General features: G+C 43.2%; 1 protein-coding gene across 1 annotated transcript; it reads left to right on the top strand.

Annotated features, from left to right (window-relative positions):
- The first annotated feature begins 9,828 nt into the window (after positions 1 to 9,828).
- tmem82 (transmembrane protein 82) lies at positions 9,829 to 12,105 on the top strand. Its single transcript, XM_055931790.1, has 6 exons — positions 9,829 to 9,913; positions 10,079 to 10,151; positions 10,650 to 10,851; positions 10,979 to 11,393; positions 11,563 to 11,747; positions 11,870 to 12,105. Exons 1-6 carry the CDS (start codon positions 9,829 to 9,831, stop codon positions 11,951 to 11,953), a joined length of 1,044 nt encoding a protein of 347 aa, XP_055787765.1. The 3' UTR covers positions 11,954 to 12,105.
- The last annotated feature ends 4,141 nt before the right edge of the window (positions 12,106 to 16,246 follow it).

The following is a 16,246-nucleotide window of genomic DNA, read 5'->3' as shown; positions in this document are numbered from 1 at the left end:
GGAGTTTGTAAAAAACAATTTATTGCTATGATTATGCTATAGGTCAGGCCCTATTGGTCACGTGCATGTGATGCATACGTGTCACGTAAAGAGAGCAAGGGTTGAGGGAATATGGAATGTTTTTTCTAAACAAATGAGGGATTTTGGTAACAGAACTTTTCAGTCAGAGAAAAAACAAGTAAGAAACTATAAATGGATGTAATTATGTTGCAGCTTTAGCACCACAGACAGCGCAATAAACACTGTTGCTGTGCTGTGGTGCCTGGTTACTCTAGCAGGGAGGCGAGACAGACAACTTGCGCTATTAACAGGCACTCCCTGTGTGTTTTTTTTTTTAACAGAGCGGTAAGTCTGAGCCCGGTCCGGCCCAAATCAATTGCCGTCGAGCTCCCTCTGAGTCATTGTGTCTTAATTATTTCATCAAACAGTGCGCTTAAAGCATGAGACAAGCTCAATAGTTAGTGTTGATTTTATTAATACACATAGGGTGTGTTTATATATGTAAAAATAGAAGTAAAACATTTAACCAATCGATTGACTCTCAGTTGACCAATATTTTTTTTTTTCCGGGGACAGCCCTACACATGTTTATATAGATCGGTATCAATTAAGTGAGTAGCATTTAGGCAACTGGTCAGTAGTTCAATCAGATTTCAACCAAAAACCAGATATCAACCAAAATGTGATTTGCTTACAAGACGTCCCGACCAGATTTCAACCAGAAAAAATGTCTTTATCATGTTGTATAGATGTTTTGGTTGTTTGGCAACAAAACCACTGTGTGCAACTATTGGGCAAAACAGACATGCGTCCACAATTGCGCACATATTGATTTTTGTGCTCCACACCAGATGTGATCAGGACACGCAGGTTTAATATCAAAATGAACTCTGAACCAACTAAACTCAGCAAAAAAAGAAACGTCCCTTTTTCAGGACCGTCTTTCAAAGATAATTCGTAATAATCCAAATAACTTCACAAATCTTCATTGTAAAGGGTTTAAACACTGTTTCCCATGCTTGTTCAATGAACCATAAACAATTAATGAACATGCACCTGTCGAACGGTCGTTAAGACACTAACAGCTTACAGACTGTAGGCAATTAAGGTCACAGTTATGAAAACGTAGGACACTAAGAGCCCTTTCTACTGACTCTGAAAAACACCAAAAGAAAAATGCCCAGGGTCCCTGCTCATCTGCGTGAACGTGCCTTAGGCAAGCTGCAAGGAGGCATGCAGATGTGGACAGGGCATTAAATTGTAATGTCCTTGCTGTGAGACGCCTAAGACAGTACTACAGGGAGTGCTCAAACTGTCTGCAATAGGCTGAGAGAGGCTGGACTGAGGGCTTGTAGGCATGTTGTAAGGCAAGTCCTCACCAGACATCACCGGCAACAATGTCGCCTATGGGCACAAACCCACTGTTTCTGGACCAGACAGGACTGGCAAAAAGTGCTCTTCACTGGCGAGTCGCGGTTTTGTCTCACCAGGGGTGATGGTCGGATTCGCGTTTATCGTCGAAGGAATGAGCGTTACACCGAGGCCTGTACTCTGGAGCGGGATCTATTTGGAAGTGGAGGGTCCATCATGGTCTGGGGCGGTGTGTCACAGCATCATCGGACTGAGCTTGTTGTCATTGCAGGCAATCTCAACGCTGTGCATTACAGGGAAGACATCCTCCTCCCTCATGTGGTACCCTTCCTGCAGGCTCATCCTGACATGACCCTCCAGCATGACAATGCCACCAGACATACTGCTCGTTCTGTGCGTGATTTCCTGCAAGACAGGAATGTCAGTGTTCTGCCATAGCCTGCGAAGAGCCCGGATCTCAATCCCATTGAGCACTTCTGGGACCTGTTGGATCGGAAGGTGAGGGCTAGGGCCATTCCCCCCAGAAATGTCTGGGAACTTGCAGCTGCCTTGGTAGAAGAGTGGGGTAACATCTCACAGCAAGAACTGGCAAATCTGGTGCAGTCCATGAAGAGGAGATGCACTGCAGTACTTAATGCAGCTTTTGGCCACACCAGATACTGACTGTTACTTTTGACAGTGAGGATGTTTATTTTTTGCTGAGTTTATATTGAGTTGAGGACAGGTCGAAACACATGAAACACTCATGGACATTTAGCTAGCTAGCTTGCTGTTAGCTAATTCGTCCAGGGATATAAGCATTGGGTTGTTATTTTATCTGAAATGGACAAGATCCTTTATCTGGATCTTTGTATAATTTTTACCCATTTTGAGTCACAAAATTGTATGTTCTCTACTTAGACAACCAATCCACAGATAAGGGGAAATCTACTTAGTTTCTAGTAATCTCTCCTCCTTCAGGCTTCTTTTTCTTTGGACTTTACATATGGTGGTTGGCAACCAACTTTAAGGTGCATCACCACCACCAACTGGACTGGAGGGTACCTCAGTTCATCTTTCATTCCCCCACATGGGTATACGCTCCAAAAAAACAATGAAGAGATGGGAGAAGTGGGACTTGCGGCTCGTCAAGCATCAAAAAATAGAACCAAATTAAATTTTAGTGCCTGGTTGAGCAGACGCGTGTGAGCAGTTTAGATTAAATTATTTAATAACTTCTACGGGATCGGTGACCGCCCCCACCCCCCACGGGACGACTGAGCTAACGTGCGCTAATGTGATTAGCATGAGGTTGTAAGTAACAAGAACATTTCCCAGGACATAGACATCTGATATTGGCAGATAGCTTAAATTCTTGTTAATCTAACTGCACTGTCCAATTTACAGTAGCTATTACAGTGAAAGAATACCATGCTATTGTTTGAGGAGAGTGCACAGTTATGAACTTAAATTTATTAATAAACCAATTAGGAACATTTGGGGAGTCTTGATACAATATTTTTAACAGAAATGCAATGGTTCATTGAATCAGTCTAAAACTTTGCACATACACCTGCTGCCATCTAGTGGCCAAAATGCGCCTAACTTGGAATATTACATTTTGGCCTTTCTCTTGCATTTCAAAGATGACGGAGCAAAAACAAAACAATAAAACACACTTTTTTTCTTTGTATTATCTTTTAGCAGATCTAATGTGTTATTCTCCTACATTCATTTCACATTTCCACAAACTTCAGTGTTTCCTTTCAAATTGTCACGATCGTGTGGAGGATTGACGGACCAAAACGCAGCTTTAGGAAAATAAGCCATCTCCTTTTTATTGAAGAAGAAGGCAAACGAAACAAACACACTTACGAACTAAACAAAACAAGAAAACGATCGTGAAGCTAAACAACGATGTGCACACACAGGCTACAAACGTATCACATAGACAACTACTCACAACAAATGAAAGCCTATGGCTACCCTAAATAAGGCTCCCAATCAGAGACAACCGAAATCAGCTGTCTCTAATTGGGAACTCATTCAGGTAACCATAGACTCTCCTAGACAACTAAACATACATAGACAACGCTAGACACATGTACTCAACACAAACCCATATACTACACCCAACAACCCCTTTACCATAGAATCACCCAAAACCAACAAAACACAAACATTCCCCATGTCACACCCTGACCTAACTAAAATAATAAAGAAAACAAAGAATACTAAGGCCAGGGCGTGACATAACCCCCCCCCCTTAAGGTGCGAACTCCGGGCGCACCATTACACAGTCTAGGGGAGGGTCTGGGTGGGCTTCCATCCACGGTGGCGGCTCTGGCTCTGGTTGTGGTCCCCACGTCACCACAGTCCCTAACCGCCTCCTTAGCTTCCTCCAAATGACCCCCCTCCTTATTAACCCCACTGCATTAAGGGGCAGTTCCGGACTAAGGGGCAGCTCCGGACTAAGGGGCAGTACCAGGGTCAGGGGCAGCTCCGAACTAAGGGGCAGTACCAGGGTAAGGGACAGCACCAGGATAAGGGGCAGCACCAGGATAAGGGGCAGCACCAGGATAAGGGGCAGCACCAGGATAAGGGGCAGCACCAGGATAAGGGGCAGCTCCGGACTGAGGAACGGCAGCTCCGGACTGAGGGACTACAGCTCCGGACTGAGGGACGGCCCATGGCTGGCTGACGGATCTGGCTGCTCATGGCTAGCTGACGGATCTGGCTGCTCATGGCTAGCTGACGGATCTGGCTGCTCATGGCTAGCTGACGGATCTGGCTGCTCATGGCTGGCTGACGGATCTGGCTGCTCATGGCTAGCTGACGGATCTGGCTGCTCATGGCTGGCTGACGGATCTGGCTGCTCATGGCTGGCTGACGGATCTGGCTGCTCATGGCTGGCTGACGGATCTGGCTGCTCATGGCTGGCTGACGGATCTGGCTGCTCATGGCTGGCTGACGGATCTGGCTGCTCATGGCTGGCTGACGGATCTGGCTGCTCATGGCTAGCTGACGGATCTGGCTGCTCATGGCTAGCTGACGGATCTGGCTGCTCATGGCTAGCTGACGGATCTGGCTGCTCATGGCTGGCTGACGGATCTGGCTGCTCATGGCTGGCTGACTGATCTGGCTGCTCATGGCTGGCTGGCGGCTCTGGCAGATCCTGTCTGATTGGCGGCTCTGGCAGATCCTGTCTGATTGGCGGCTCTGGCAGATCCTGTCTGACGGACGGCTCTAGCGGCTCCTGTCTGGCGGGCGGCTCTAGCGGCTCCTGTCTGGCGGGCGGCTCAGTAGGCTCATGGCAGACGGGCGGCTTTGCAGGCTCATGGCAGATGGGCGGCTTTGCAGGCTCATTGCAGACGGATGTCTCAGATGGCGCTGGGGAGACGGATGGCTCAGATGGCGCTGGGGAGACGGATGGCTCAGATGGCGCTTGGCAGACGGGCAGTTCAGGCATCGCTGTGCAGACGGCAGACTCCTGCCGGCTGAGGCGCACTGTAGACCTGGTGCGTGGTGCCGGGACTGGTGGTACCGGGCTGGGGACACGCATCTCAGGGCTAGTGCGGGGAGCAGCAACAGGACGCACAGGACTCTGGGGACACACAGGAGGCTTGGTGCGTGGTTTAGGCACTGGTGGTAAAGGGCTGGAGACACGCACCATATGGCTAGTGCGTGGAGGAGGCACTGGTGGTACTGGGTTGGGGCGGGGAGGTGGCGCCGGAAATACCGGACCGTGCAGGCGTACTGGCTCCCTTGAGCGCCGAGCCTGCCCAACCTTACCTGGTTGTATGCTCCCCGTCGCCTGACCAGTGCGGGGAGGTGGAATAACCCGCACCGGCCTATGTAGGCGAACCGGGGACACCATGCGTAAGGCTGGTGCCATGTACGCCGGCCCGAGGAGACGCACTGGTGACCAGATGCGTTGGGCCGGCTTCATGACATACGGCTCAACGCTCAGTCTAGCCCGGCCGATACGTGGAGCTGAAATGTACCGAACCGGGTTATGCACGCGTACAGGAGACACCGTGCGCTCTACTGCGTAACACGGTGTCTGCCCGTACTCTCGCTCTCCACGGTAAGTACAGGGAGTAGGCGCAGGTTTCCTACCTGACTTCGCCACACTCCCTTTAAGGCCCCCCCCAAGAAATTTTTGGGTTGTACTCACGGGCTTCCAGCCTTGTCTCCGTGCTGCCTCCTCATATCGCCTCCTCTCGGCTTTAGCTGCCTCCAGCTCTTCACGAGGAAGGCGATATTCTCCCGGTTGTGCCCACGGCCCCTTACCATCCAGTATCTCCTCCCATGTCCACGAATCCTGTGTAGGTGGGTCCTGTTGCCGCTTTCCATGCCGCTTGGTCCTGTATTGGTGAGTAGTTCTGTCACGATCGTGTGGAGGATTGACGGACCAAAACGCAGCTTTAGGAAAATAAGCCATCTCCTTTTTATTGAAGAAGAAGGCAAACGAAACAAACACACTTACGAACTAAACAAAACAAGAAAACGATCGTGAAGCTAAACAACGATGTGCACACACAGGCTACAAACGTATCACATAGACAACTACTCACAACAAATGAAAGCCTATGGCTACCCTAAATAAGGCTCCCAATCAGAGACAACCGAAATCAGCTGTCTCTAATTGGGAACTCATTCAGGTAACCATAGACACTCCTAGACAACTAAACATACATAGACAACGCTAGACACATGTACTCAACACAAACCCATATACTACACCCAACAACCCCTTTACCATAGAATCACCCAAAACCAACAAAACACAAACATTCCCCATGTCACACCCTGACCTAACTAAAATAATAAAGAAAACAAAGAATACTAAGGCCAGGGCGTGACACAAATGGTATCAAGAATATGCATATCCTTGCTTCAGGTCCTGAGCTACAGGCAGTTAGATTTGGGTATGTCATTTTAGGTAAAAATTGAAAAAAAGGGTCCGATCCTTAAGAGTATAAAATGTATGTGTACATTTATTTTGCAACACTCGCGAACGCAATGTGGGCAGTGTGGTCAGCATGTTAGATTGTTGACATGAATTGACCTAATTAGTCAAAACACCTGAAAACAAGACATGGTATCAAGAACAAGATTAAACTAGCTGAAACGAGTCACTAACAATTTCCCACATTGCAATTTCTTGTCATTGCTTGTAGCTATCTGGCCAACCAGAATCACAACTCACAGACTACTGCTTCATTGAAACGTGCGCATCGTTTCTGACATTGTCAGCTAACCCAAATATGCCCAGAGAGTCATCCATCATAGTCCTCCCAGACTTGAAGTGCACATGAATCCAATAGCATTAGGCCTATGTCTACATAAATGGCTTAGCACCCCAGTTTTGAAAAAAACGTGCTTTTAATTCAAGTCATTTAAGTTGATATTTACAGAGTTAAATGATATATAAATATTGTAATTGAATTCATAGCTGACAATTTGGGGAATTTTCTGGCCCGGAAAATTATGTTTCCATACTGTAAAATCTTCGACGTACTGTCACCCATTGGCAGTATTATTCCTTACGTCATAATTATGGAATATTACCACCATCTGGCGGCAGTCGGGCTAGTAAAATATTTTATGAACAACGCTGACAATAACCCTTTTCATGGTTTTTGGCCTGACATCCTCATTAAGACAGTTGGCAATAATTGTAACATTTGTGGAGATCTCGAGTACATTTAAGTACAGCTACAGCGTAAGCAACCTCAACAGACCAATATAGTCACATATCATTAATTTTAGCTCTCTGATAGGTAGGAAAGCCCGACAGTCAAAGACACCAAACAAGGATGGTAGACAATGATCAAACTAAGTTAAGAGGCAAGCCACACTTGTTTTGAACGCCTAAGAAACTGTCTTTGCAAGAATAACCATTTGACATAGACTACTGGTTATAAACTACATGCATAAATCTGTCGTTGGCTATTTTGTTGCTATAGTATATGCTCAAAGCAAGCTTGTGCTGATTTGTAGGCTACAGAAAGTACAGTAGGGGAGAGTGGGGTAAGTTGAACTTGAGCCTCCCTTATTTCTAGGAAACCACACACAAAAGGTATTATTTATCAGTGAAGGAAGAAACAACATGAAAAAAGTGGTAAGCAAGTTAGGTCCCAAAATAATATTTTCACCAAGTCAAATTAATTTGTGTTAGAGGTATCTTGATGCTTGTATCTAAACCAAAGTAGATAATATTAAGATTGTTCTATGCACCAGTTGGGGGTCTCTATAAGCTTCAATATGAGGTCCTAAACCTAGCATGAAAGTGCATCATTGTAGCTGTGTGGGCTAATATAGTCAAAATGTTTGCCATTGGGTAAGTTGAGCCAATTGCCATGGGTTAAATTGAGCCAGTGGTTGAGACAATGGCAAGTTAAGAAAATTCAAGTGTTGTCTTCCCAGGTGTAACGCAAGGCATTATTGCTGGGATATGAGGTAACAACAGCACCTGGCCTATGTTAAGTGTTTAAAAAAGTACAAAGTGTTTGGTAGTTGTCAAGCCGGTGTTAAAAGATACTTAATAAAATGATTAAAAGACAAAAAAGCAATTGTGATTGGGAATATTGTGTTTGGGAAATAAAGATTAGACATGGTTTTAAAAAGTAGTGGTAATATTTTATTCTGCACAGAAATGTGTAGGTTGCTTAACTTACACTGTCCCATGGTTCAACTTACCCCATTCCTGGGGTAAGTTGTGCCAAGAGGCCACTTTATATGGACAAGCTATGTTTTCAAAACTGTATAATGTTTACATTAATTATGATTATTTCCAGGGATACACAACATCCTGAAATATATGTATTGTAGATGTTTTCAAATGGTTGAAACTGTTATTTAAAGGCTCAGTGCAGCTATTTTTATATCAATATCAAATCATTTCTGGGTAACAATTAAGTACCTTACTGTAATAGATTTACATTCAAATGGGAAAAAATTGCTTTTTAGCTAAAACTATTTCTCAAGCATGAATTTTGCTAGGACTGTCTGGGAGTGGTCTGAGTGGGGAGGGGAAAACTGAAAACTAGGTTTGGAAATCTTTTTGTTATTGATCTATTAACTAATTTACGCATGTTGAAACTCTCGCCCCTGCAAACCTGCTGATTAGAAGGTCGTGTAGATTGTATTTTCAACCAGCAACTATCAGGAATTAACACTGATCAAATTACTTTTTACAGTGTTAATTGCATCAGCTGTTGTACAATATGAAATAAAACACAGGAAAAATATATTTTTTAATCGATGATTACACATGAGCTACACTGTTAGAATTTATTTAAGTTTTAGAAGAAAATTTGAACGCACCCCAAATGCCTCTGAAGTCGTGAACTCAATGATATCACAACATATAAATCAAATCAAATTGTATTCGTCACATGCTTCATAAAACAACAGGTGTGGGCTAACAGTGGAATACGTACTTACGGGCCCTTCCCAACAATGCAGAGAGAACGGAAATAGAAAAATAATAGAAAAGTAAAACAAGTAATGAGCTCTAGTCAATGAACAGCATTCTCACGTACAATAGGTGTTCCTTTTGTACAAGTGGGAAAGGGCAGTGTGGAGTGCATAGAAATTGCGTCATCTGTGGATCTGTTGGGGCAGTAAGCGAATTGGAGTGGGTCCATGGTGTCTGGGATGATGGTATTGTGAGACATTACCATTTCAAAGCATTTCATGGCTACAGATGTGAGCTCATAGAAGGCATTTAGCTCATCTGGTAGGCTTGTGTCACTGGGCATCTCATGGCTGGGTATCCCTTTGTAACCTGTGATAGTTTGCATGCACTGCCACATCCATTGAGCGTCAGAGCCGGTGTAGTAGGCTTTGCCTGTTTGATATAGGTGACTTAGTTATGCTACTGGGACAATCACCGGACTTCTGATACTCTTATACAGAGTGAATTACAGTAGTGAGTTTTTGTTGTACCTCCAAACACATTATTTACACTATTTTCTCTAGTGAAGGTTCATTTTATTAAAATATAACTTTTACATTTACGGTATATTTTTGCCACACATTTTTGGTTGTAGAGTAATTACATTGGTTGTTTCTACAACAATTAAACGTTCTTTATTTAAAGACACCTTTTTAAAATGAATTTCACATACATTTTTGTCTCACAATGACTGCCCACGACTGACCTTTGAACGGCACAATGACTGAGCAAAGCGTAGTTATTTAATCACAGAGAAATAGACAGAGGTAGTAATTTCAACTTTTGAAATTATTTAAGTATTTTGTCAATTGACCAACTGGCATGGTCTTATCTTTTATCGAAATATAACTGTTGCAATTAAATGACCTATTTCTGAAATTAGCCTATTATTTCAATTCAATGTGTATTGGTCATGTGCACACGATAGGGTGTAAACCGGCAATAGGTTTGATATCGAAACTAACTATTGCTTTAGGGAATCATTAGTCTAATATTCTAGCGATTTAACGAAAATGTTATCTTTAATTACATCGTTTCTTCCGAGTTTACCTGGATGGCTGACGCTTGAAGCAAACCCCCTGGACAGTGTACTCCAAGGTGAGATGTTTGTATCGTTCTAGGCTACTCCGGGTAAAGGCCCTTCTCCTTTCTTGGTTTGTGCCGAATGCCTTTTTGCAGGTTGCTACTCATGCTGTACGTTTATTTTAAGAACCATATTTTATAATACAATTTTGTTGATGACAAATGTTTTGTGTGACACAGGACTTGTCGGGGCATGTGGGATCTCTGTTCTCTGTAACCTGTTGAGAGTACACGTATTCTTAGAGGCTGAAAGGTGAGAAACCTATACAATTATGGACAACTTCCAAAATATGACATTAGAAGATATGATTTCACTTGGGTCTCAGGCTACACTTCTTGTTATTATCATACCTTTTTAATTACATTGTAGTTAGGCAACTTCAGTATATAGGTTAGGCTACATTGTTAGTTGTAATAGCGTTTGATAAATAAACAAACTGATTGTTGCTATACCTGTTGCCCTATAATTAGAATCTGGATGCAATTACCATGTTATAGACAGGGACTTTTAAAAACACGCGAGAAACAGGACCAAACCATATAGAAGATGTGGATGTAGATAACTAACCTCATACTACTACTAAGGCCTCTTGATGTAGTTTAATAATTTGTGCTATTGAATATTGTGCTTGATTTCATCACTATGAACAAAGACTGTAATGTGATTTACATTGTCAATAGTAATCAATGTATCCTTAGAAATCAATGTTTTGTATTTCACTGCTTTGAAATGAATACTTTTTCTACACAGTTCAAGCAACAAAAGCAGCAGTAAAGAGACATCTATGCAGAAGAAACCAAGGCATCAAGCCAGTGCTAAAATTGGGCTGAGTGGAACTCTCCAGTTCTTGTTCCTGTCAGTGATGCTGGCTGTAGTGGGCTCTCGGGTTGCCTCCCTGGTGGTTCTAGAGTTCTCCCTCAGAGCAGTGTCAGCTTGGGTCACAGCTGGACCAGTGAGGCACTTGCAAGATAATAACATAAATGTCACTTATAATTATATGAAAATCTCTCTCACATCTCCCATTCATCAGCCTTGATCCATCTCTAAATGAATTTCCCTCCTGCTCTCTGAATCTGCAGGAGTCCAGTAGGTTCCTACAGCAGCTGCTGGTCCAGTGCCAGTTCTCCCTGGGTTGTGCCCTCAGCTGCAGTCTCCATTTCCTCCACGAGGGGGCGCCACAGCGCTGGCTCTGCCTCCTCTTAGCTGCAGGACTGAGCTGGTTCCTGGCCAGCCAGACTGGGCGCCTACGGCTCCATGTCATTTCACTGTACAAACTACACAGTTCCCAGCGCTACTGTGGAGTGTGCATTGCACTGCTCACATCAGGTTGCTCTTTGTTACCACACCTGACCAGGGCCCTTATGCTCAGCTTTGCAGTGGCTGCCATTTCCGCCATATCTATAATAAACAAACACTTCCTCTCAGCTACAGAAGCCCTCAGGTTCTGGACTCCACTGACAATCTGCTACACACTGCTGGTGGTGTATATGCAGGGTGAGAGACTGAACATACTGTATCATGTATGGGGAAACGTTTAAGCAGCAGATTGTCAGATACTAATTTGGGTATTTTGTAAATACCACAAAACAACTAAATGACAAGCATAGTGTTGTCATTCTCATTGAGAAAGCGTTCAACTGATGCTAATTCTTTTTCTACTCAGAGGAGCAACATCACCAGCCAAGTGGCCAAGCTGTTATAAACACAGTGGTGGTGCGTCTGGGGGGGCTCATGGTCCTGATGCTGACTGTCGGCCGCTGGGCAGATGTGCTCCATATCCTTCTGTGCTTCCTGGGTGAGGCTGGCTGTCTGATACCCTCCAGAGACCTGTTGGATGCTACAACACAGGTGAGAATGATTCTCCTTCAATTTACCGTGCTGTTGCAGGTTGCCCTGCATCCATCAATCTATGTAAATATTTCTGTCCTTTCAATTTATCTAACATAATATAAATGTGTGTTTGTATGCAGGATATGGAGGAAGTTCCCAGACATTCCCAGGGAAGTGAGAACCGGAGGAGACACCTGACACCTGGCAAAGACCACCAGAGTTAAGTCATGGGAAGAAACTATTTGTGCTGGGAAACTTTCTTATGCAATAGTCTATTATATTCTATGATTATAATCATATCAATTATTGACAAGTGTTGACTTTTATACCTAGGAAGGATATAATGAAAATAATAATAAAATGGTATTATGACACATCTACTAACCTTTTGAATAAGGTACCTTGCAATAATATTATTTTCACATAGAAATGCAGAGCTCTTGGGAGATAGGAATGATGCTCTTGACTTTGTTTTCAAATGTCACTGCCATTAAATTGAGCCAGAAGCTCTTTAGAATGCAAAGAATGGACCTTATCAGCCCTGAAGTAATCTAACAAATGCTGCTTTAGTGTAAAGCATTGGTTAAGGCTACATCATCTCATGTAACAGTAGCAGCTGCTGTAACAGTATCAATTGACACCAGAGATGTGATCATTATCTCCTGAACACAGGATGTTTATGGTATACAATTTCCTCTACTTTCTTTGGGTAGATTGTATTTCATCACAGGCAGGCTCTCCAGCGCAAGCTATGTCATATTATGTTACAGTGGCAAGAAAAAGTATGTGAACCCTTTGGAAATACCTGGACTTCTGCATAAATTGGTCATAAAATGTTATCTGATCTTCATCTAGGTCACAACAATAGACAAACACAGTCTGCTTAAACTAAACACACAAACAATTATACGTTTTCATGTCTTTATTGAACACCGTGTAAACATTCACAGTGCAGGGTTGAAAAAGTATGTGAACCCTTGGATTTAATAACTGGTTGACCCTCCTTTGGCAGCAATAACCTTAACCAAACGTTTTCTGTAGTTGCAGATCAGACCTGCACAACGGTCAGGAGGAATTTTGGACCATTCCTCTTTATAACACTGTTTCAGTTCAGCAATATTCTTGTGATGTCTGGTGTGAACTGCTCTCTTGAGGTCATGCCACAGCATCTCAATCGGGTTGAGGTCAGGACTCTCCAGAAGGCGTATCTTCTTCTGTTGAAGCCATTCTGTTGTTGATTTACTTCTGTGTTTTAGGTCGTTGTCCTGTTGCATCACCCAATTTCTGTTGAGCTTTAAATGGCGGACAGATAGCCTTACATTCTCCTGCAAAATGTCTAGATAAACTTGGGAATTCATTTTTCCGGCGATGATAGCAAGCTGTCCAGGCCCTGAGGCAGCAAAGCAGCTCCAAACCATGATGCTCCCTCCACCATACTTTAGAGTTGAGATGAGGCTTTGATGTTGGTGTGCTGTGCCTTTTCTTCTCCACACATAGTGTTGTGTTCCTTCCAAACAACTCAACTGTAGTTTCATCTGTACACAGCATATTTTGCAAGTAGCGCTGTGGAACATCCAGGTGCACTTTTGTAAACTTCAGACGTATAGTAATGTTTTATTTTGACAGCAGTGGCTTCTTCCGTGAGTCCTCCCATGAACACCATCCTTGTTTAGTGTTTTACGTATCGTAGACTCGTCAACAGAGATGTTAGCATGTTCCATAGATTTCTGTAAGTCTTTAGCTGACACTCTAGGATTCTTCTTAAACTCACTGAGCATTCTGCGCTGTGCTCTTGCAGTCATCTTTGCAGGACAGCCACTCCTAGGGTGTAGCAACAGTGCTGAACTTTCTCTATTTATAGGCAATATGTCTTACCATGGACTGATGAACATCAAGGCTTTTAGATATACTTTTGCAACCCTTTCCAGCTTCATGCATGTCAACAATTCTTAATCTTTGGTCTTCTGAGATCTCTTTTGTTCAAGGCATTGTTCACATCAGGCAATGCTTCTTGTGAATAGCAAACTCACATTTTGTGACTGTTTTTATAGGTCAACCAACATGGCTCTAACCAACATCTCCAATCTTGTCTCATTGATTGGACCAGGTTAGCTGACTCCAATTAGCTTTTGGAGAAGTCATTAGCCTAGGGGTTCACATACTTCTTTTCAACCTACAGTCGTTGCCAAAAGTTTTGAGAATGACACAAATATAAATTTTCACAAAGTCTGCTGCCTCAGTGTCTTTAGATATTTTCGTCAGATGTTACTATGGAATACTGAAATTACAAGCATTTCATAAGTGTCAAAGTGTTTTATTGACAATTACATGAAGTTGATGCAAAGAGTCAATATTTGCAGTGTTGACCCTTCTTTTTCAAGACCTCTGCAATCCGCCCTGGCATGCTGTCAATTAACTTCTGGGCCACATCCTGACTGATGGCAGCCCATTCTTGCATAATCAATGCTTGGAGTTTGTCAGAATTTGTGGGGTTTTGTTTGTCCACCCGCATCTTGAGGATTGAACACAAGTTCTTAATGGGATTAAGGTCTGGGAAGTTTCCTGGCCATGGACCCAAAATATCAATGTTTTGTTCCCCGAGCCACTTAGTTATCACTTTTTCCTTATGGCAAGGCGCTCCATCATGCTGGAAAAGGCATTGTCCGTCACCAAACTGTTCCTGGATGGTTGGGAGAAGTTGCTCTCGGAGGATGTGTTGGTACCATTCTTTATTCATGGCTGTGTTCTTAGGCAAAATTGTGAGTGAGCCCACTCCCTTGGCTGAGAAGCAACCCCACACATGAATGGTCTCAGGATGCTTTACTGTTGGCATGACACAGGACTGATGGTAGCGCTCACCTTGTCTTCTCCGGACAAGCTTTTTTCCGGATGCCCCAAACAATAGGAAAGGGGATTCATCAGAGAAAATTACTTTACCCCAGTCCTCAGCAGTCCAATCCCTGTACCTTTTGCAGAATATCAGTCTGTCCCTGATGTTTTTCCTGGAGAGAAGTGGCTTCTTTGCTGCCCTTCTTGACACCAGGCCATCCTCCAAAAGTCTTCGCCTCACTGTGCGTGCAGATGCACTCACACCTGCCTGCTGCCATTCCTGAGCAAGCTCTGTACTGGTGGTGCCCCGATCCCGCAGCTGAATCAACTTTAGGAGACGGTCCTGGCGCTTGCTGGACTTTCTTGGGCACCCTGAAGCCTTCTTCACAACAACTGAACCGCTCTCCTTGAAGTTCTTGATGATCCGATAAATGGTTGATTCAGGTGCAATCTTACTGGCAACAATATCCTTGCCTGTGAAGCCCTTTTTGTGCAAAGCAATGATGACGGAACGTGTTTCCTTGCAGGTAACCATGGTTGACAGAGGAAGAACAATGATTCCAAGCACCACCCTCCTTTTGAAGCTTCCAGTCTGTTATTCGAACTGAATCAGCATGACAGAGTGATCTCTAGCCTTGTCCTCATCAACTCACACCTATGTTAACGAGAGAATCAATGGCATGTTGTCAGCTGGTTCTTATGGGGCAGGGCTGAAATGCAGTGAAAATGTTTTTTGAGATTCAGTTCATTTGCATGGCAAAGAGGGACTTTGCAATTAATTGCAATTCATCTGATCACTCTTCATAACATTCTGGAGTATATGCAAATTGCCATCATACAAACTGAGACAGCAGACTTTCTAAAAATGTATATTTGTGTCATTCTCAAATTTTGGCCACAACTGTACACTGTGAATCTTTAAATTATGTATTCAACATATACAAAAATACAATACATTGTGTGTTTATTAGTTTAAGCACACTGTTTGTCTATTGTTGTGATTTAGGATTTTCATCTATCAAATTTGATGACAAATTTATTCAGAAATCCAGGTAATTCCAAAGGGTTCACATACTTTTTCTTGCCACTGTATATTAATGTGAACCATGCCAACTCATCTTGAAAATAAGCTTGTACAAAATGGCTGAAGCATAATGTTGGCACTTGTAAGTCACACAAAATGGCGTTATACAAAGTGACTATACAGGCTATTTTCAGAAAAGAGGAACAAACCAATCCCATAACTCACTGCATAGAAAGTGTCAAATCTAATAGTTTGAATTCTGATTGTTTTGAGTGTCTTCAGACAAGTATATTATGTGTATGAATAAATTGAATATACCTAAACACTCAAATGTAAATTATGCCTCCCACGAAAAGCCTATTCGGCGCTGTTTTCCTTGCTCTATGCAGTTCTCGTTTAAATCCGAAATTTATGGCACCCACAAACCAGATTTTTATCAGTCCTTTATCTTTAGATAGCAGTTTTGAGACACTGTTTATATGCGCCGATTTTATTTGACAGTGGGTGATTTATTTGCCTGCATCCAAAATGGGGATTTGTTTATTCCGTTAATTTATTCCATGATCTGTTGAAGAAATGTGGATAATAAAACGGTGCCGCATTTTCAAAATAATCCAGGGTCGACCAAGACCGAAGTTGTAAAGGACATTGGCATGGTATCGGT

Source organism: Salvelinus fontinalis, chromosome 8, assembly GCF_029448725.1.
Source record: "Salvelinus fontinalis isolate EN_2023a chromosome 8, ASM2944872v1, whole genome shotgun sequence".
NCBI classification, from domain to species: Eukaryota; Metazoa; Chordata; class Actinopteri; order Salmoniformes; family Salmonidae; genus Salvelinus; species Salvelinus fontinalis.
This window is presented reverse-complemented; position numbering and strand designations above follow the sequence as displayed.

What these genes read in the sequence shown, in the direction of transcription:
- tmem82 (XM_055931790.1), top strand. Translation starts at nt 9,829, where the DNA reads ATGTTATCTTTAATTACATCGTTTCTTCCGAGTTTACCTGGATGGCTG. An exon ending in CCTGGACAGTGTACTCCAAG is followed by an intron (nt 9,914 to 10,078) that starts GTGAGATGTTTG and finishes TGTGTGACACAG; the next exon opens with GACTTGTCGGGGCATGTGGG. An exon ending in GTATTCTTAGAGGCTGAAAG is followed by an intron (nt 10,152 to 10,649) that starts GTGAGAAACCTA and finishes TTTTCTACACAG; the next exon opens with TTCAAGCAACAAAAGCAGCA.